General features: G+C 37.6%; 1 protein-coding gene across 1 annotated transcript; it reads right to left on the bottom strand.

Moving 5' to 3' along the window:
- Positions 1 to 464: 464 nt before the first annotated feature.
- On the bottom strand, positions 465 to 10,876 carry LOC128530147 (cytosolic sulfotransferase 3-like). The gene is made up of 8 exons (XM_053503889.1): positions 10,748 to 10,876; positions 9,788 to 9,926; positions 8,210 to 8,338; positions 7,994 to 8,094; positions 7,196 to 7,322; positions 3,081 to 3,178; positions 2,687 to 2,861; positions 465 to 2,172 (listed from the first exon to the last, which is right to left on the bottom strand). The coding sequence occupies exons 1-8, from the start codon at positions 10,769 to 10,771 to the stop codon at positions 2,060 to 2,062; spliced, it is 906 nt and encodes a 301-aa protein (XP_053359864.1). The 5' UTR covers positions 10,772 to 10,876; the 3' UTR covers positions 465 to 2,059.
- Between the last annotated feature and the right edge of the window lie 12,939 nt (positions 10,877 to 23,815).

Genomic DNA, 23,815 nt, shown 5'->3' with positions numbered 1-23,815 from the left:
CTATCTGTTATCACCCAAATGAGGATGGGTGTCCTGATTGAGTCTGGTTCCTCTCAAGGTTTCTTTCTATTGCCATCTCAGGGAGTTTTTCCTTGCCACTGTCGCGGTCACCCTTGGCTTGCTCATCAAAGACATTTCATTCATCATTCATTCATTCATCTCATTATTATCTAGGCACATTTTTTGACATATACACGCCAAAAAAATCTTCTTTTTTTATTTCTTTAATTTTTGTGAAGCTGCTTTGAGACAATGACCATTGGTAAAAGCGCTATATAAATAAAATGTAATTGAATCTGTTGATTTCTAGTAACTTTTAATGCTTTAGCACTTTTCCTCTAAACAGATTACATGTTTTACAGGACTGCTCATAGGCTTTTTAATCTTGCTCTAAATCTATATAGAAAACTTTTATATGTTGATTTTACAAATGTCACACTCAGAAGTAATCACAGGAGAGAGACAACGCTTTGGTCACTTTATTATATAATACAGTAAGTCACCCATAATGTCAAAGTGATAGAGTATAAAATTAACTTTTTTACTCTGGTACAAAAAGAATGGTTTTTTTTTAAAGACTCAAAATTGAATTTATGTGGTAAGCAGAGCCGGACAGAGTACATTTACTTGAGTACAGTACTTAAGTAAAATTTTGAGGGATCTGTACTTTACTTGAGTATCATTTTTGGGGAGCACTCATGACTTTACTCAAGTACATTTGAGAGGCAAATATTGTACTCTTTACTCCGCTACATTTCCATCCATAAGCGTGAGTACCCGTTACTTCTTCTAAAAAATATATATTAAAAAAATCTCAGAAACCCTCAATTTGTTGTTTCCCTCTCAAACGCGAGGTCCATCCTGGGAATGTGCCAACCCGTGGCCCCACCTCGCCAAACTAGTTAAATTTTCTGAACAAGTTAATGATAGTTTTCGCTTCAAATGTTTGCTGTGTTTACCAAAACAGAACTTCATCACCGCCTACAAAAATTTATCCTCCAACTTGTGGAAGCATGCCAAGGTACGTACATTGAAATAAACTTCCTTACATTTCTAAGCTAGATTCTAGCTACAGAAAAATGCACTAAATGATTGGCTAGCTGCGATAATGCAGCTTTTTACATTCTCGGTTACGTTTGGGTAGTCAAAGTCACATACACCAACTAATTTGCCAGCTGTAGCTATAGCCACTCAGATGTACTTTATGTAGAACGTTTCTGTACATAAATGTAAGCACTGTGGCAGAAGTTATACATTATTTAGAAAATGTACTCTGGTACTCTTGATACTTAAGTACTTTTAAAAACAAGTAATTCAGTACTTTTACTTAAGTAAGCATCTGACTGTAGTACTTTTACTTGAACTTGAGTAAAATTTAGCAAGGGTTATCTGTACTTTTACTTAAGTAATGAACCTGTGTACTCTGTCCACCTCTGGTGGTAAGTAATGTACAGCAACAGATTAAAATATCCATAGTTATTTATAGTCACAGCGACAATATATTATTATATTATTACAATAGTATTTTATCATTAGGATGGTTTTTAATCAATTTATGTGGATCTTATGCTATACAAGAGCCTGTGTAAGTTTTTACTATATGAATTATAACATTTAAATTGTTAATATGATTTACTGCAATTTATAATTTAAGCTAAATTGACATTGAACAAAATATACAGGTCAATAAGAATTCTTAACTTTCACACAGTGGCGGCCGGTCAATAAGGGATGCTGGGGCGCCATCCCCTTAAAGTTAGGCAGAGAAGAATGCTACTTTAACATATAATTATTTAACATAAATATTTATTTTAATAATGAAATAAAGTCATTTAGTCACAATATTCCGTTGTATTTCTTAATATAATTTATTTACAATAAAAAAAAAACTTTACTGCATTATGTTCATTTCGACCTGATCTTAGAGAAATAAGCAGCAGTCAAGTGATCGCGGCCGAGCTTTCACTCGGTGCTTTTCCAGCACTTCTTATTTACAGGTGGTTATTAAAAGTTGAATTTTAATTTTGTTTGCGCCAGCCGCCACTGCTCTCACAACATCCTAAATCTGTGTTCGAAATTTTAAAGTTGTGTTCTTCATCCTTTCTTTGTAATGTTTATCAAACTGCTCACTCTGGGCCACAGTGAAGTGATTCTTCCAGTCACCAACTTTACCTGGAGGCAAATTCAAAAAACAAACAAACAAAAAAAACGTGTCAATGTCTATCATCTTGTTAACAACAGTTTAAACTTGAATCTTGAATACAAGTTCTGATCATTTCAAGCATGTTCATTCATATTTATATTTTAGAACTGTTAAGCAAATAAACCTAAAAGAATATGCAATTTAGCACATAGAGGTGAACCTTGCTTTGTGAATTCACCACAATAACAGATCATTGGGTTTATAAAAGAACCAATAGACTGGGTTCAAGCAAACATTTCTTTCAACATGTCAAAACTTTACAAATATAATGTGCAGAGCAGCTTAGATCAGCTCTTAGCATGGAGAGTTAAAAGCTGTATTACACAAAATTTCTAGAACTGTAACTTTTAAAAAACTTTCTGATAACCAATACAGTATATTTCATCTAGGATAATCCTGCAATAATTATTTTTTACCATTTTTGTGCAGGAAAAAAAAAGTTTACCAGTGTTAACGAGTGAGAGGTATTTAAAACATGTTAACCTTTGCGCATAAATGGTGAGACTGAAAAATTCATAATCTGTATTGTGGAGTAGTTGGTCATCTTGTTTTGCTTCATGGCATCAAAGTGGGTGCTTTTTGTGATCTTCTCTCTCTCTTCTGCTGGTGTAGTTAAACCAAGAAAAGAGCAAAGACGCTCCACCTCACGACCAGTGTTCTAAAAAAGAAAGGAACAAATTAGGATGATCCAAGCTCAAAATTTACATTAGTAAGTTCTATTAATGTAACAACTACAGGATTTTGTGCCTTCAATAACAAATATAAATAAAAAGTTTTCACAGGATGTTTTAAGAAATCACATTACACATGTGAATACACATTAAGTGCACATAGAATACACCGAAAAGGACATCTACACTTAATCTGTGTTCCCTACCTCTACCATATCCTCAAAGAACATGTAGTGAAGATTAGAGTATGTCTGCTTCTTCTCCCAGTAGCCACACACATGATCATACCAAGGTCCAAACACCACTATAAGGTAAAAAAAAGGATATAAAAACAGTGATAATCAGGAATATAATTTTATTTAATTGCTATTTATCATTGTATATTTAAGTAATGTATTGTCCCTGAACACTTTTACTTAATTACATTCTGAGGAAAAACTAATGACCTTTTCTTTTATATATATAGAGAGGTTAAAAATTCTTAATACCAATCACTAAATTATTTTCTTCTATTGTAAAGTGACTGAATGTAAAAAAAAGGAATGCTCCACATTAACCTAGGGTTAACAGAACCTAGTTTAGCATTTATTAATGTAGGGAAAAAAACTATTTTACAGCAATTGAGCTACTTAAAAAAATACAATTATATATTTTTATAGTTACTTTTCGCATAAAAAAAACTTTGTGAAAACAATGTGATAAAGTTATTGATGTTATTTAACTGTAGTGGTTCTTTTGAATACTGTAGTTCTACATAAATTTGAATTGTAACTGCATATAAAACATAATTTTCCTTTTTAAGAAAAAAATGTGTGATCTCTTTACAATTTCTGATACTATTTCTGGTTACACCAGATTCTAATTTACTATTTTTGCCTTGACATGTTGCACTCCAACTCTAGTCTTTACAGGAACCAAAGATTTTATTTACGCCAAAAACAATACGTATTGTATATTTTACACAGTGTTTGGGCAATATATGTTGTGTATTTCTTTAAATATTTTGTTTTTATGCTTTCTCTCCAGAAATATTAATAATTTATCTATATAATCATGTAAAAGCTGATGTATACATTTGTGCTTAAATTTTTGTTTTATTGAATCTGTGGGAGCCTTTTCGTTTACTTATTTCTTTTTGTAATGCTCACCTTTCCAGTTGTTGTCACAGTTACTGTGTAAGGGGCTTCTCCTTTGGATAGTTTACATTGCTTTTTTGTCATTCGGCTGTTCCCTTTCAGGGGTCGCCACAGTGAATCATCTGCCTCCATCTAACCCTATCCTCTGCATCCTCTTCTCTCACACCAACTAACTTCATGTCCTCTCTCCTCTCCTGCATCCATAAATCTCCTCTTTTGTCTTCCTCTAGACCTCCTGCCTGGCAGTTCCAACCTCAGCATCCTTCTACCGATATATTCACCATCTCTCCTCTGAACATGCCCAAACCACCTCAATCTGGCCTCTCTGACTTTATCTCCAAAACATCTAACATGGGTTGTCCCTCTGATGAACTCATTCTTGATCCTATCCATCCTTGTCACTCCCAAAGAGAACCTCAACATCTTCAGCTCTGCTACCTCCAACTCTGCCTCCTGTCCTTTCTTCAGTGCCACTGTCTCTAAGCCGTAGAGCATCGCTGGTCTCACCACTGTCCTGTACACCTTTCCTTTTATTCTCGCTGATACTCTTTTATCGCACAACACACCTGACACTTTTCTCCACCCATTCCAACCTGCCTGTACCCGCCTCTTCACCTCCTTTGAACACTCTCCATTGCTCTGGACTGTTGACCCTAAGTACTTAAAGTCCTGCACCTTCTTTACAGCTGCTCCCTGAAGCCTCACCATTCCTCTTGGGTTCCTCTTATTTACACACATGTATTCCATCTTGCTGCGGCTAACCTTCATTCCTCTGCTTTCCAGAGCAAACCCCCACCTCTCCAATTTTTCCTCGACCTGTTCCCTGCTCTCGCTACAGAGCACAATGTCATCTGCAAACATCATAGTCCATAGAGACTCCTGTCTAACCTCATCTGTCAAAGTTACATGTTGATAGTGTTTTTACAAAAGACACATCGTTTAATTTACAGGTATTGCCTAACTGAAAATTTTAATTTGGCTATGCGTTGAAATGTATGACCAGTTTGATACACACTGTTCTATCTGAGCTGGAAGAATGTTGGGTGTATGTGCGTGTGTGTTTATTCAATAAAATTATTTATAGATTTTCTTGATATATTGTACATTATGATTTGTTCAATATTTTTTTGTAAAAAAAAAATATATATATATATATATATATATATATATATACACTCAACAAAAATATAAACGCAACACCTTTGTTTCTGCTCCGATTTTTCATGAGATGGACTTAAAGATCTAAAAATTCATTCCAGATACACAATATTACCATTTCTCTCAAACATTGTTCACAAATCAGTCTAAATGTGTGATAGTGAGCACTTCTGCTTTGCTGAGATAATCCATCCCACCTCACAGGTGTGCCACATCAAGATGCTGATCTGACATCATGAGTAGTGCACAGGTGTACTTTATACTGCCCACAATAAAAGGCCACCCTGGAATGTGCAGTTTTTTGCTTTATTGGGGGTCTGGGGAATTAGAACCGGTCAGTATCTGGTGTGACCACCATTTTCCTCATGCAGTGCAACACATCTTCTTCGCATAGAGTTTATCAGATTGTCAATTGTGGCCTGTGGAATGTTGGTCCACTCCTCTTCAATGGCTGTGTGAAGTTGTTGGATATTAGTGGGAACTGGTACACGCTGTCGTATACGCCGGTCAAGCAAATCCCAAACATGCTCAACGGGTGACATGTCCGGTGAGTATGCTGGCCATGCAAGAACTGGGACATTTTCAGCTTCCAAGAACTGTGTACAGATCCTTGCAACATGGGGCCGTGCATTATCTTGCTGAAACATGAGGTGATGTTCATGGATGTATGGCACAACAATGGGCCTCAGGATCTCATCACGGTATCTCTGTGCATTCAAAATGCCATCAATAAAATGTACCTGTGTTCTTCGTCCATAACAGATGCCTGCCCATACCATAACCCCACCACCACCATGGGCCACTCGATCCACAACATTGACATCAGCAAAGCTCTCACCCACACGACGCCACACACGCTGTCTGCCATCTGCCCTGAACAATGTAAACCGGGATTCATCCGTGAAGAGAACACCTCTCCAATGTGCCAGACGCCATCGAATGTGAGCATTTGCCCACTCAAGTCTGTTACGGCGACGAGCTGGAGTCGGGTCAAGACCCCGATGAGGACGACAAGCATGCAGTTGAGCTTCCCTGAGACGGTTTCTGACCGTTTTTGCAGAAATTGTTTGGTTATGCAAACCAATTGTTTCAGCAGCTGTCTGAGTGGCTGGTCTCAGACGATCTTGGAGGTGAACCTGCTGGATGTGGAGGTCCTGGGCTGGTGTGGTTACACGTGGTCTGCGGTTGTGAGGCCGGTTGGATGTACTGCCATATTCTCTGAAACGCCTTTGGAGACGGCTTATGGTGGAGAAATGAACATTCAATGCACGAGCAACAGATCTGGTTGACATTCCTGCTGTCAGCATGCCAACTGCACAGAGATAAATTAAGGTCTATAACTATATCCTCCCTCAATGCTTGTGGCATCTGTGGCATTTTGCTGTGAGACAAAACTGCACATTCCAGGGTGGCCTTTTATTGTGGGCAGTATAAAGTACACCTGTGCACTACTCATGATGTCAGATCAGCATCTTGATGTGGCACACCTGTGAGGTGGGATGGATTATCTCAGCAAAGCAGAAGTGCTCACTATCACACATTTAGACTGATTTGTGAACAATGTTTGAGAGAAATGGTAATATTGTGTATCTGGAGTGAATTTTAGATCTTTAAGTCCATCTCATGAAATATCGGAGCAGAAACAAAGGTGTTGCGTTTATATTTTTGTTGAGTGTATATATGTCAGGTGATCTAAATTTGACATTTGACTAATGGGTTGTCAGTGCTGTGTCAGTGATATCAGTTAGGTTGTGTCCATTGAGTATATTGCTACTTTCATATCATTTAACCAATTGTTTTAAATATGCCAAATTTAGGTTGACAATGCAAAATAATATTAATAACTATGTGACATAACATACAACGTTAGGGTTTTTGCTGTGTGAGTAGCAGGTGCATATGTAGCTGAGCACAGGTTTAAAAATTCCATATTGTCGTTTAAGTATAATTTCTAAATTCTTGTTAATAACCTGCTTATAATTCATATTTGTCACTATGCACCTCTTTGAGTAAACTCTGTTACTTACACTTTCCATCCATGAAGGTCTGTAAATATTCGTTCCAGCCTGCTGGCTCAGGTTGGAGATGATTCATGCGCTCAAAGTGGAAATATGACACAACATTGTCTTTGGCATTACGAGCCACATAGATAACCTGCAAAGACACATATGTCACAAACAAACTGCAATACTATATGCACTAATATATGTTTTGTTTTCTGTTACTTTGTTTATTTAAAGACTGTATTTCAGTTTGGTCTTTGTGTTGTATTTTTAGATAACTGTTGGGTTTGATCCAACAGGATGGTCTAATGCTATGCATATTCTAATGTTTTGCTAATTTTCAGAAGTCTTGTGGAGTTATTTAGATTTAATGATAGAAAAATTCTGTTGTCCCCATGACGCTAATGCAAGCATGTAACCAAATGCTATGCTAAGTGGTAATTTACACAATAGGTCTGTTTTTAGTGATGCACTTCGATAAACATTTGCCTGACCTACAACCAAGAACTTGTTTATAATGTAATGGATATTTTTAATGTAGGATTTATAATTCAACTGGGAACTTCAGGATCCTTTAAATCTTGTTTAAAGCACATTAAGACATTCATTGGAGTTGTGTTCTACAATGATCAGGTCTGACCTCCTGAGGTCTTCTGATGTGTTCTAGGATATTGATTATTATTCTGTTTTGAACTTGTATTAAATATTGCAGTGCACAGACCCAAACCCTGTTCCTAAATATTTTATATCAAGTCTCTGTTTGATAATTAAAAATACCATAAAATTAAGGTCTATAACTTTACAAGGTCCCAAATACAATACCTTGCAGTTTTGTTCCCAGAAGGATTTGGGCACAAGTTGAACAGGTAGATGGGTTTTGATGATTCTTGGTGTGGTGGGTAAATTATTAGCTAGTTCAACCCCTATGCAAAAAAAGCATAATTAATATTGGTTTCATTACATATAATTTAAAGATCAGGATTAAGCTGGTAATGCCTGCATAAATGGGTGTTGTACTGAGAGAGCATGGTTACTGACCTGTAGGTATCTTAGGCAAAACTGCCTCAAGGAAAGGGACTCTGAGATAGATGGGTATTGAGGTCTGACGTTCTGGTTCTTTACTGCCAAAATAAAGTAGGTCCAAAATATATGAAACCCATGTAGTGCCTGGTGGAAATAAATTGGATCGAAAGTGAGTTTATGTCACCAACTTGAGTTAGAGGTTTACTGTCGCTGTAGGCCTAAACATGTGTAAAATACTAGCTCATACATATGTAAAAGTACTTTACTCCACGCAGAATGATTTGAAGTCCATCCTCCATGTGTGTGTGTTGCAACTCCCAGAACTCTGATCACTGCTTGCACTTCTTTTTTTATTCTTTATGTGCTTATGTTTATTTTATCATGTGAATGAGATTTGCCAAATACAACATGTGCACATCTTCTGTGTATAAGCCTTTAGAAATGTGTTTGTTTACAACAGAACACAAATACAGAAAAGTATACATTTTTATTTCGTTATTTTAACTAACTGGCTTTGAGTTTTAGGTTTATATACTACTGTATAAACTCAAAGGAGTCGTTAAGTCGTTGACACCCTAATGGTAACCTGTGGGTTGTGGTTTCACACACGTGCATTGTTCAGGGTCTCCTGAATCAAGGTATGAATGACTGTGAAAACATCTTGGGATTGATCAAAGACTTGCATTGTAACTGGGTGATCAGTGGTGTCTTGGGTTTTGAAAAGTGGTTCCCTGTACAGTGTACAAATATGTGCAATACACTTCACTGAGAAATGCAGTGTGGATGAGAGAAGGAAATGACTGAAAAGTAAACAACAACCCATAGGCCACCATTAAGAAGGGAAAAAACCTGCCCCTATGTGAAAAAGTAATTGAAAAGAAAAACAGACTTAAGTCCAAATTTAATCCAATTAAGCTCCTCAAATCTGATTGAGGTTCCTAAACAGGCCATTCTGCAAAGAGGAGAGGGCCAAATTTCCTCCACAGCAATGTGAAACAATTATTGGCAGTTATTACAAATGGGCCAAGGGTGGAACAACCAGTTATTAGGTTTAAGGGTGAATACTCTTCACATATTTCCTTGGGTTATCTTATGTAATATTAAAATTTGCTTAATGATTTAAATCATTTAAGTGTGACAAATATGCACAAAAAAAACCTTAAAATCATGATTACTTTTTCATGGCACTGTCCGACATTTCATGCCAGTTATTTAGAAAAAGTTAAGTGTTTTGGATGACAGATTTTGGATTAAAAAAGGCCATATATCCCTTAACATCTTTGAAGTCAGAGCTTTGTATTCTGAAAGTAATACATATTAATTTTGTCCACCTTGTTTTTCAAATCATTGGGATTAAGGATGGTTGTTCCTGTCTGCTATCACTTTGACCCTTGAAACAGACCATGACAGTGCTTTTTTTTTTATTTCAGCCCAAAAAAACACATTGTTTACACACTGTGCATCCTGTCTCTACTGACTTTACATGACACTGAAAAGTATCTGTTTCACATAATTGATCCAGCACATACTATCTCATTGATAAGCAAAAACATAAACTGCAATTGTATAAATACTTCAAAATAGACCGAATACCTGCTTTGGGGTAAGTAGCAACAAGGATGTCATCTGGTCTTGCCTGGAACTTTTGAACATTTTCCCAGTCATCAGTAAAGTAATGCACCATAGAGATGCCTTCAAAATCAAACATTTTTGGTCGATCCAGTGACTTTAGCTGCAGTGTTAAACAGGTTTGTTAGCTTAGACAAGATGAATGCATATTAGAAACATTCAAAAGTTGTTGCAGTTTTGTTGCAATACGTTAAATTGAAACCTGAATTACAGACGCACAGTTTGTTGACGTATTATATTTATTTAATTCCAATATTTTGCAATTAGAATTAACTACTAATAATGAGCCATTTCGAAAATGGTTTCACTAAACATTTCCCAAAGCCAGATGGGAGTGTGTGTGTGTGTGTGTGGTGTGTGGGGGAGGGGGTGTGAGAGAGGTGCGTGCGTATGCAGACTGTGTGTGAGGCAGAGAAAGAATGTATGGATGTTCAAAAAAAAAAAAAAAAATATATATATATATATATAAAAAAAAAATATATATATATATATATATATATATATATTGTTATCGTGCCCTGTGTCATTACATTTCACCAGGTTCAAATCTAATATCTCGAACTCTGCGCTTAATTTATCTGTAACACATAAACCCCAAATTCCTTCAAAGCACTCCAACGTAGCCTCCATTTTTTTGCGGACGATGAATAAAAACCTTGAAAAATTGATATACGACTCCGACAAACACCGACCAAATCACAGACATGCTGATTCGCACGCGACTAATATTATCACAGGACCTCGGTGTTCGGCCAAATATGGCAAGTAATTTCCCAAGGAATTTTTACTTTATCAATTGCAGACATGACCGATTCGCACGGGGTTAAGTTTACAGAGAACCTCTGCAATTATTACAAATCACACGAGGTCCCCAGGTAATACTAGTCCCGTGCGAAAAGGACATCCCAAAACCTTTTCACTCACCAAAGACAAATCAAGTCCTTCCATGATGAAATAAAAAACCGATTTCAGTTCAGTTACTTTCCTTTAAGAAACCTTCGCTACCCTTGTAACCTTGTCACATCGGCGCTGGATTATGTAACCACACAAAACCCTTCCCTCTTCCGGACTTTTTTTTTTTTTTTTTCTGGCACAGACACTCATGTACTGTAGTTTTATTATTATTTTTTTTTACTGTGGCTTTAACAAATCTCGACCAATCTCTAGCAGATTGCGACACAATTTTTGAGTGCAAACACTGTTGAAACACAGAAATTAAAGTTAAAGTTAAATAGGAATTCCGTCCAGACCCTGTGTATTGTTCTGTACTGTAGGAGATCAGTGTAGATCCAAATGAGGCAGACTTATTAATTAATCACGCCTCGGGGCACGCGATGTTAGATTAACACCGAAACATATATTTATAACCGTGATTAAACACACAAACCCTGAAATTACAAAATGCGAATAAATAACGCGAATAAGGTTAATTATTATTGCAAATCAAAGTGCAAGTTTGTAAAGAAAAGGCGAGACCCAATGGATTAAAAGGGAGCAGATTTCTCAATTTATTAAGTGCTGTTCGTGTTTTTAGCATACACAATGATAAGTGGAACATAATATTATTACAGGCAGATATACGACGTTTAATTGGTGACCATTATAGTACTTTATAACATCGGGTTTAGAAGGGTTTTGTCGAGAGAGAGAGAGAGAGAGAGAGAGAGAGAGAGGATGCATGGCTCCAACTCAACATTATTTATTATTTAATCATTATTAAATCAGCAAATATGTATGTAATGTATGATAAGAAAATGTAGTACTGTGTGTATATACGATAAACTTGGATTTAACCTGGAACCTGATGTTTTAGCTCATCCACCCCAATCTGGTCTTTTTTATCAACAAGGTTTTTCCATGCATAAAATTGTCATTCACAGTGGTTTTTGTCTTGTCACATTATTGTGTGTGCCATTAACAACTATAGGTAAAAATAGATACATCTTCCTTCATAGCTACCCACATGGCTAACACTACCTGCTGTCTGGTCAAGGTTAGCCAAGCAGGGGATGGTTAGTTCCTGACCACCACGACTTGCCTTGCATCTCATTGTTTCCTTGACATTAAGGTTAGCCTTTTTTATTAGCCAAGAATACATTTTACAGTTGTACAGGGTGGGCCATTTATATGGATGCACCTTAATAAAATGGGAATGGTTGGTGATATTAACTTCCTGTTTGTGGCACATTAGTATATGTGAGGGGAAAACTTTTCAAGATGAGTGGTGACCATGGTGGCCATTTTGGATCCAACTTTTGTTTTTTCAATAGGAAGAGGGTCATGTGACACATCAGACTTATTGGGAATTTCACAAGAAAAACAATAGTGTGCTTGGTGTTAACGTAACTTATTCTTTCATGAGTTATTTACAAGTTTCTGACCACTTATAAAGCAGTTATTAGCAGTTTACATACTAATGACACGTGAAAAGCGGATATAAATTGTGTGTTGATGTCTGGTAAACGCAGTAACCGGGTTATTGCAGCAGATTTCAATGCAAGACACCCTACGAGACCATCCATCTCCCATGCTAAAGTTAGCAAACTGCTAATAACTGCTTTATAAGTGGTCAGAAACTTGCTGTCCAACCATAAAGCACAACCTATGTGTGTAATAGGCAGCAAAAAATTGGCGAATGAGAGTTTGAAGTCAACCGAACTAAAAAGCCACATGGAAACTCTACTGCGAGTTGGGAAAAAAACAAAAACACTGGATTTTTTTCAGGGGATGTCATTGGTCATCTGCAGAGGCTCTTTGTTGAAATGTCATTAAATAATAAAGCCTAGCTAGCCTCCTACTGTATATGGTTTCATAATGTAACCACTGAGAAACATCTGCATGCTATGACAGAGAAACTAATCTTGCCTGCTCCGATAAACATGATTATCACAGTCATTGATAAAAAATGACTGCAGGCCGCATGAAATAAGGCAGAGCTGAAGTGGAAAGGTAATAAATTTCTGAGCTTTCCTGTTTTTCAAGAGCCACAAAGCTGCAACAGTAAGAGTTTAATAAATCTAAGGAGGCACTGCATGCGTGCAGTGTGAAGTTTGCCTTACTACAATGGGGAAAATTATAATTCGATCCCCTGTAGATATTTTATTCTTTCATTTTTCCATTTTCCATACAAACTTCCCCACCATAAGCAAGAACAAAGAGCTATTAAAGGACATAAGGGACATGGTTGTAGACATGTTGAAGGCTGGAATAGGCTACAAGACCATCAGCAAGAAACCTGGTGAGAAGGAGACAACTGTTGAAGCAATTATACGCATATGGAAGAAATACAAATTAACCATTGATCGCCCTCGGTCTGGAGCTCCATGCAAGATTTTACCTCATGGGGTAAGGATAATCATGAAAAAAGTGAGACATCAGTCCAGAACTACATAGGAGAAGCTTGTGAATGATTTCAAGGCAGTTGGGACCACAGTCACCAAACAAACCACTCACTCACTTATCTTCAATACCACTTTATCCTGCATTTAGGGTTGCAGGGACCTGGAGCCTAGGGCATAAAGCAGGATACACCCTGGACAGGATGCCAATCCATCGCAGGACACACACACTAAGTGCTCATGCCAATTAGCCTAACCTGCATATCTTTGGACTGTGGGAGGAAACCAAAGTACCCAGAGGAAACCCACCAAGCACAGAGAGAACATGCAAACTCCATGCACACAGAGACGTGAATTGAGCCTGGCCGGGAATCAAACCCAGACCCTGGACGTGCAAAGCGATAGTGCTCACACAAACCTTTCCTAAAAGGAAAGTGATAACATACAGTACATGACAATAGATCAGTCAACTGGGAGTGAAGAGCCTGCCAGGGACTGAATCACCTGTTTGATTTCTTGCTGGTATGAGCCAAAAACAGCCCCCTGATTCTTTAGATGCAATAGCTGGATGCGATTTATCCTGGCAAAAGAGTCTGTAAACCGAATAGGAAGACAGTAAAAAAAAAAAAAAAACAGAGAAACAACCTTGTAATTCCATTAATGTGCTGATCTTGAAAGTCTGAAAATCCAACAAAGAAAAGTAAAGTGAGACAGTCTTTTAAATCCTTTAAACATGTAGGGTCACAGCCAGAGAGTAAAAATTAAAGGCAAAAGTATAAATCTGAGACGGTAAGATAGAGGCAGAGGTCAAGAGTGCATATCAGTTTCTCTGAGAGAATACACAAGTTAATGCGAGAGAACTGAGATCAAATGACAGGTGCATAGAATCAGCCATGAGAGCGCTCCAAGTGAAGGTCTGAGGTCATGAGAGACTGCAGAATTGGAGTTTAGTTTAAGGGTGTGGGAATGGATCAGGGCAGAGTTAAGGGACTGATTATGACAACAGTTAATAGGGTTAAATATACTCTGCCCTTATCAAAATTCTGTCCAACCACAGTTTTTTCAGCTGGTAGCTCTTAGTGGGCCAAACAAGGTTTACAAGATCTTGGCATACCCCCGAGCCCCCGCCTGAAATTACTAAAATTATTTGATGACTTAGAGTAAAACAAATTGGACCTATCAAGACCTCAATACTGGAGATATCTCCAATTATGCCATATGTTAAAAAAATATTTAGGGTCATGTTTAGAGTTGAGTCAACAACAGTTAAAGGTCCTACACATCCCATTTTTCATTAAATGTTAATATGATCTTTAGGGTCCTAATTAAAAGTTTGTATTATACGTTAATTAAAAATTCAAAAGGATTGTGTAAAAAAAACACTACTTTTACCTGGTAAAAACTAGCTCTGTTTTCAGCAACCTGTTTCAGTACATGCTAATTTAAATGCTCATGACCTCTGCTGAGCCCGCCCCCCAGTTCTGTGGGGCGTGTCTTCACAACACACGTGGGGTATAGCCACGGAAGTGTAGTCCAGTGCGGGCAAGCTTTGGACTGCATTACCCACAAAGCATTGCCCACAACGCAGTGCTTTGTGGGTAATGCAGTCCAAACTGGAAAACGCTGGAATATGGAGCCTGAGCCTGTTTTCTTCAGTCGTTTTTGGTTTGATTTAAGTACGGAACCTACGCGGAAGTTTGTAATATCGCCTGACAACGCAGAAATTAAAAGAATGGACATGCATCGACTCGATTTGTCTTTCTCATCACTGGGCATGAATTAACGGGCTGTTGCGCTGTCGCGAGCAACAACAACATAAAGCGGAGAAGCTTACTGAGAGAGATACGGACGCGATGTGTTTACTGATGTGTTTACATGACTTCTTAATCTTCGACAGACATCGTTATAAACCATCTAACGTAACAAAGGTAAGCATAATATAGTTTTCCGACTACGTACACAGTTTGCAACTAGACAATCACCTTAATGCACTGTTTATTATAAACGGGCGATTAGGGATTATATAGAGACGGATGTACATAGAGAAGATGACATAACCAGGTTCTATGAGAGTATAAGTTAACTTACACTCCGCATTCATCGTGATTATTAGAAAAGGCGATCTGCAAAGATTCATAGAAAAATAAATTACTCACTGAGCCTGGTGAAGATGAAGCAGGAACACGAAGCGTTAGTACAGATCCATTTTTTAGGAGCAGCTTCCTAGTAAAACCTGCTTTATATTGACCCTCGTTTATAAAGCAGTCTGGTGAAAAATGATTATCGCAAACATGAACGGATTTAGGTAAATCGGCGGGGACGTTAGCTTTAAAAACTAAATTCAGCCACTGCGTCCTCAGTGGCACAGATACCTAACCCTAGGTAGGTACCCTACGTCACTAACCCTAGGTAGTGAATGACGACTGCTGTGTTCGCTATTACACCCAACAACTGTACACAACACTCGCTTTTTGCTCCAGCGGCGAAAAACAATGGCCGACAGCTTCTTCTCACTCAGGGCGGGTCTTTGCTAAAACACCAGTGTCAATCAACTAGTGTAGGAGCGGCCTCTTGTGGTGTGGCGTCACATCGACAGGCATTTGCGATTGGCCTGATTTCAGAAGGGGCATGTTATTGTAATAAATGAAAAGAAAACCACTGGGCGGCTCTTTATCATCGGAGAGTGGTTGTGTACGCACTCTCCTAACACACGGTTTAGTCCAAACAGCTTAAAAAAGTGCATGTAGGCCTGTATGACCCCTTTAAGGAAACTCAGGTCATGGAGCATCTAAGTACTACAAAATACTGGGGGAATAGTAGTCACAAACTCGATAAGTAAAGAGCAGTAAATAGATACTAATATGAATAATATAATATATTGGATGTATTGTAGTCCAGTTTATTTTCCAAAAAGCAGACATTTTTTCACAGAGCTTTTGACTTAGAGTTCTAGCATAGCATTAACCCATTCACCACCCTGGACCCCCCGGTCTGGTCCTGCACCAAGCCAAGTTTGCACTCTCCAAAAGATCAACGTGTAGGTTGGTCTGTGTGTTATTGCTGTAGTTTAGCAGTGTCTGGTGGTATACTGTACATAAACACTTTTAGATGTTTATACTGATTTTATAAAATAACAGTGAGAAAATTTGTGTAGGTTTGCAAGACATCAGATGAGTTCTCAAAAAAAGGCAACATCGCCAGTAATGTAAAAAAAAAACACTTTGTTTTTCAAATGTTTTACAGACAACTAACATGATCTAACGTTAGACCAAATTACATGGCAAGTATTGTTAGCTATGTTAGGACAAACATTAGCAAATGGGAGAAAATAATACAGATATTTTGATCATGCAAAAAAAACCACCACACTAAAATTATTATGACATGTGAAACAGGAAACTTTGCCTTTGAGCTCACAGAGCTCTCCCCACTTTTAAAACAAGAGGAAAGACCAATGGCCTAGCTTTTAATGCAAGCCATCATGGAGAAAAAAGATAATTTTAGCTGTCTTGGAAGCATGGAAACTTGATTAGTTATGTTTATAATCATTCTTGGATTTAAATGAATGTGCAAAAATGTTTGTAATCTGTAAACAGCATCTGTTCTACTCCAATAAGGTAGCAATTAAACAGGTAGATGAAAATGATGAGTTGTGGTGTGGTGGTTAAACTATTTGCTAGTTTGGCTTTTGTCCAAAACCAACATCATTAAAATTTAGTGTTAGCACATGGTCGGCTAACAGTGACAGCTCCCTTCCAGATGAGGCTGAACAGCTTCTACGCTCGGTTCGACATCACAGAGAGGAAAAGCACTCCTACTCTGGTGCTGTGTCTCATCACAGCTGTTGTGAGAAGACTCTACGCAGAGGCAACCCACAAAGCAGCCGGACCAGACAGTATCCCTGGCAGAATGCTAAGAGAATGTGCTGAACAGCTGGCATCTTTAACATCTCTCTGAACAGCGCTGTCGTTCCCACTTGCTTCAAGACTACCACTATCGTCCCGTGCTGAAGAAGTCTTCTGTGTCCTGTTTCAACGACCACCGTCCTGTTGCACTCACACTTATCATCATAAAGTGCCCGTCATGAGACACATCAAGACCCTGCTGCCCCCCTCACTGGACACACTGCAGTTTGTGTATTGTCCTTACCATTCCACAGATGACGCCATCTCCACCAAACGCAATTTGGCCTTCACACAGCTAGACAACAAGGACACCTATGTTCAAATGCTGTTCATAGATTTCAATTCAGCATTTAATACTATCATTCCCCAATACCTGGGCAGGAAGCTGAGTCTGTTTGGCCTGAAGACCTTAGTCAGTGCGGATCGGGGACAGCACCTTTAGCACCACCACACTTAGCACTGAAGCCCCACAGGGCTGTGTGCTCAGTCCCCTGATGTTTACATTTCTTACTCACAATTGAGTGACGACACATCTCCAATCACATCAGCAAGTTTCCTGCTGACACGACCATGGTGGGTCTCATCGGCAAGAACAACGAGTCAGCGAACAGTGACTGAACGATGAGAGGCTCCTCTGTGGAAATTGTCAACAGCACCAAATTCCTTAGTGTCCACCCTGAAGGAGAATCTCACCAGCTCTCTGCACAAGAAAGCCCAACAGCATCTTTTCTTCCTGAGAAGAAGGCTGAAGCCCAGCTTCCACTTCCGATTCTTACCATCAAACGAACCCACCAAACACCAGTTTAGAAAGTCATAATAAATGATCAATTCACCACACTCAAATTGTAAAAACAATAGTCAGTCACATGCTATTTTTACTGTACTAAGTAATTGCATTGTTTCATTTGAAAATGAAAAACTGTGACAAACATGCAATGAGGGTGAAGTGTTTATAAAGATGTTTAAGTGGTTAGCTGTGTTATTTTTGGGAATGTTCATTAATGAAACATTATGAAATTAAGTAATTACTTACACATGTATCCTATTCTTGGTTTGAGTAGGTAAAACATCATTTCCGTTGTAATTAATTTAGATTGCGCAAAAGGTTTGCAAAGCTGAGCTACTTGAGTGCTGCACTCCTGAAGGGCTGTGACTGGTTGAAAGGTGAGGTTGGATCTGATTTGCTAAAGAGTACGAGTGACCCATGTTGCTGCCAGCAAAGTCTCAAAAATACACACATACATTTCCAGGGATATTCACACACAAAAGACGATTTTCACATTCACAGTCCATGATACACTAATGAATTTTAAACATTTAAAAATTTTGGACACAGTTGTACATCTGTGAATTTTGTTTTGCATTTGTAAAAAATATATTATGAATATATATATTTATTTTGTGCACGTGAGTTGTTTTTTGTAAAAAAAAAATTTCCGTGCATGTGAATTGGGTTTCATACAAGTGGGATATGCATGTGTGCATCGTGTCTTTTGTGTGAATTATTAATGAGACTATTTTGCTTCTATAAGTAAGGGGCAAACAGTTTTTCATACCACTCCATCATCACTGCTTGTGAAGGACTTGACAAGGACTTTTTACTGTATATGTCTTATGTGTGTTTCTCATAAATATGCGTAGCCTGCTTCCCAGGGAAGATCCAGAAGGACAAAAAGAATGATGACGTCTGGTGCTCAGGTACTGCATTGCTGAAATACATAAGGTCCAAGATAAAGGATACCCAGGTGGTCTCTGTAGGAGAAAAAAAGGTGAAAAACAGAAAATGTGCTAATAGATAGGCCGTTCACCAAAGAACTAGAATTTTTCATTAGCATTAGTTTTTAAAGTGGAAGTGAATAAAATAGCATAATATAAAACTAATATCAAAAATATCGCTGTCTTGTTACATTAAAATAATAAATTGTTAAAAATTTCTAAAACGACTCACATACAGTACATTACGTCTGCTGGTGAAAATGAGGAAAAACAGTCTTGCTCAGTGAAATGATTTCTTTTATACATAAGCCTATAGTATGCTATTTATTACCTTGACGTCTTGCATAAAATTTGTGTAGTTACCAAATAGATGGGAATTTTTCATAAAACTAAAATATAGTGACTCGAGAAGTACAACAATTTCCCAATTTATTAATCCCAATTAAATTTCAAATAATGGAATTTCAATCATACAGTAAGCATAAAGACCTGTTGTTGCTGTAAGAAACAATACTGGGCAATGACAAAGGACCGAAGTGCATGAATTGAGAATGATACAGGCTCAGAAACCAAGAAACAGCACAGGGTGCACAGAGACTGAGTTGGAGCTCTGTACTAAATTTTGAGCTAAACAGGCTTATAACTCTGACTGGCTGCAGGTATTGACACTGAGATAAGCAGTGACCAAAGGTTATGGCTGAGTAACAGTGAATAGGCAGAAAATAGACTTAACCCACTTAAGGCCTAGTAACCTTTACAAGTCTATTTAACAGAGGTGAGGTCCTGGGTTGGGTGGTAAGATACAATTCAACAGTCAGCAAAGACATAAGCAAATTTTTAAACTGTAGAGCAAGCAGCAAGGTTACACACACAATGCCAGATGTCAGGTATAACAATGGACGAGCAACTTGGATGACAGTTAGAGTATGTATGACAAATAAATAAATAATAATATGAAGACATAGCTTGTTTGTGTCCGCATTCATAGTCTTATAGGCTTAAACACTTGTTTACACTCACGCTCATATTTCTGAGCCTTTTGCCTTTTAACTCTAAAATGGATAGCAGTTACCACTTGCATGTATGCCTTAAACAGGAGCATTTCTAAAAAGAGTTGCATATATTTAATAACATTTAACATTCAACACTTTAATCCTGCATTATCAATATAGATTCACACACACAATGCATTAAGACCAGATAAGGCAGAACTGAAGAAAACCTAACTGAAATCAAATGGGTGATTTAGAGTCATGTTCTTAGATGGCAAAAATTCGGAATAACTAAAACCTGTCAGAAAATTATATATTGTCACTACTGCCTGGGACAGTTCACGTCCACACCAGCAGAGAGCACACTTCCATAATTTTAAGAACATCTCTTTCATTTTCATTACTGATTATTAGTGTCATTTGCATAAATTCTAAGACTGTTGATTAATGCATTGACTTCTATTTATGATCACTGCCTTCATATGCCTTGCCTTTGCGGTTTTCCTGTTTGGACCTCCCCTTTAAATTGTTTGTATTAGATCATGAGATTATTGTGTATGTTTGTGCATCGACCTCTAGCTGCCATTCTAAGTGCTTGTACAGTATACCGATGCTTCAATCTTGCATATTAACTAAGTGCTGGATTATAGACACTGCATTTTGTAAATCTTCTGTTCATATATACTCACCACAGCTTTTCATATTGTGAGTTACACATTGTTATAAATGAACAAATAAACAGTGCCAGGTTAAAAAAAAAGTGCTATCATAATAATATGTACAAGCCTACTTTCATCATTATCATGTACTCTTGGCACCTGTGGCATATTAAACTTTGCACATGAATAGTGAGATCATAAAATCCGTGATTGGGGATGTCGCAAAGCAGTTTTACTGAATCAAAAGAGAATTATTTGAAATTGTATGAAATGTGAATCAAAATTATCAGATTGTTCCTGATTTATTAGAATTTTTATGAAATGTGAAAAAAGTGGATGAATCAAAATGATCAGATTGTCCCTGATAAGCAAGCCGAGGAAGATGGTGGCAAGAAAAAACTTCCTGAGATGGAAGTAGAAAGAAACCTTGAAAAGAATCAGACTCAACAGGGAACCCATCCTCATTTGGGTGATAATGGAAAGCAGGGATTGTAACGCAGTTGTACTAGGCAGCTGGAAGTTGATATCAGTTGATGTCTTTAAGTTAATATGGAGTCCAGTTCCTTATTGCAGACTCAGGTAGAATAAGGGAAAGTAGTGTTAAAGAGTATAAGTATGTGCCTCATTGTACCATGTTATAATTCACACTATAATTCTTTATTCATCCTAAGCATGCACTTTTTTTTGTAATTCTTTGTTTATGTGAAAGGTCTAAAAGTGTAACACAGCTTGTATAAAACATAACAACTGAAATCTTAACACACTATGATTGCTTCATAAAGCTCTTCATGACCTTTTATCCACAATCACACTCCTTTTTATATATAAATGATGGGTGTTTGCATGGCGTGAAAGGTCTGCTTGACCTGTGTTTGTGGTAAGATAAGACCTACAGTACTTGCATGATAACAGTAAGACTTATGAAGAAAAAGATAACATGTTACTTCTAAGTTTAGTCTTACACTATTTGTACTATATGACTCTCATAAAATCGAAACCCTTCGCTTAATGTCTTAAGTATTGCCATCCATGATTTTTTGTTTCAAGGTGATTCCTGTGTATTTGCCTTTAAATCACTGATTCTGCTCCTGGTTGTTTAACATTTATATAACCATCTTAGAACGTTAATGAATACACTCCTTGCTTGTACTTTGAGTTTGTTTTCCTGACGTTACAAAATGAACCTTTACATATGGACACACTACAGGCATTTGCCTTAATTAAGAATGCACAGAAAGCATGAATTCACTTAAAATGTATTTTTGTCAGTGGCATAAAAATAAAATTTACATAAAAATTGTAAATATTAGGCAGAATTTACTTTTATAAAGGTAGAAAAGGTAAACTGTAGTATAAAGGATATAAAAGATAGAAATGAATTTTGAAAAAAATATATGTATGTGCAGTTCTATGTGCAATACATTAAAGTTGTAGTAAAATGAAACACTGTATAATAAATATGTATGTATAAATAAATGAATAAATAAGTAAATAAATGCACCTTGGGTCTGTATGCATAGAGTTTGCATGTCCTTCCCGTGCTTGGTGGGTTTTTTTCCGGGTACTTCAGTTCCTCCCAGGCTAATTGGCATTTCCAAATTGCCCATAGTGTGTCAATAAGTGTGTGAATGTGTGAGCGTGTGTGTGTGCCCTGCAATCCATTTTCACCCCACATTTTAGGATGTACCCTGCCTCATCCCCAAAAGTCTCCTGGGATAGGCTTCAGGCCCCCTGCAACACCGTACACAGGAAAGCAATATAGAAAATGTATGCATAAATGAATGAGTATATAGACAGGAATCTAGGGAAGTGAGTGGGTGTAGAAAAAGATCCAATGTTTGGTCCTACAAATTTTCCTGGTTGAAGACCTGAATGCTTTGTAGAAAGTAGATTTTTCTAATTCTCTCTGTTTTAGTCATCTGGGAGTACTGTAGGAGTTCTTCCCTGACAACAAAAATGAGGAGTCCATTTTTCAGATGTCTGAGGTCCTTCATTATCTCCCTTAGAGACTTAGTGCAGATAGTGCACTCAGCTGATCGCACCACAGTCTTGAGTACCCATCTATCCTGCTTTGTGCGGCTCTCTTCTGTTGTAGTTCTTAAACTAGACTGTAATGCTTCACATCAGTGCCTTTGGGTGTAAAGATGCTGATGAGCATTCTTCAAAAGTGTATTCATACACAATTCAATATTATGTTAGGTTTTGCATGATGTTAGCGCCAGGATACTGAAAGCTAGACTAAATTTTGCATTGCATTGCAAAAAATATTTATACCCCTTGGTATACATTTGTATTTATGGCGTACATTTGTATTTAGCCTCTTTTACTCTGATACCCCTTAATAAAGTCCAGTATAACCAATTGCTTTCAGAAGTCTTCTAATTAGTAAACAAAGTCCACCTGTATGTAATTTAATCTCAGTATAAATACAGCTGTTCTTTAAAGCCATCAGAGGTTTGTTGGAGCATCATAAAGCCCAAGAAACACATCAGGAACACAGTTGTGAAGAAGTTTAAAGCAGGGTTTGGTTATGAAAAATTATCCCAAGCTTTAAACATCTCATGGAGCACTGCTCAATCCCTTACCTGAAAATGGAAAGAGTATGGCACAACTGGACAACTGCAAACCTACCAAGACATGGCTGTCCACCCAAACTGACAGGCCAGGCAAGGACAGCATTAATCAGAGAAGCAGCCAAGAGGCCCATGGTAACTTTGGAGGAACTGCAGAGATCAACAGCTCAGGTGAGAGAATCTGTTCTTAGGAAAACTATTAGTCTTGCACTCGATAAATCTGGCCTTTATGGAAGAGTGGCAAGAAGAAAGCCATTGTTGAAAAGTAGTCCTGTTTGCAGTTTTTGACAAGCCGAGTGAAGCCATAGCAAACACGTGAATGAAGGTGCTCTGTTCAAGTGAGACCAAAATGTAACTTTTGCCCTAAATGCAAAATGCAATGTGTGGTGGAATTAACACTACACATCATGCTGAACACACCATTCCCCAAAGTGAAACATGGTGGCGGTAGCATCATGTTGCAGGGATGCTTTTTCTTAGCAGGGACAGGGAAGCTGGTCAGCGTTGATGGGAATATAGATGGAGCCAAATACAGGGTAATCTTAGAGGAAAACATGTTATAGTCTGCAAAAGACTTTAGACATCACCTTCCACCACCTTCCACCTTCAAATCACACACAAGTGTATTTACTAATTTGGTGACTTCTGCAATTGGTTCCACAGGCTTTTAGTTAGGGGTTTTAGAGCAAAAGACGCTGAATGCCAGTGGATGCCACACTTTTCAGATTTTTACTTGGAAAAATTATGTGACAGTTTGTGTTGGTCTATTAAATGAAATCCCAAAAAAATACATTTGTGGTTGTAACATG

Source organism: Clarias gariepinus, chromosome 9 (genome assembly GCF_024256425.1).
Source record: "Clarias gariepinus isolate MV-2021 ecotype Netherlands chromosome 9, CGAR_prim_01v2, whole genome shotgun sequence".
NCBI classification, from domain to species: Eukaryota; Metazoa; Chordata; class Actinopteri; order Siluriformes; family Clariidae; genus Clarias; species Clarias gariepinus.
Note: the sequence above shows the minus strand (reverse complement) of the source record. Positions and strands in the feature narration are given on the sequence as shown.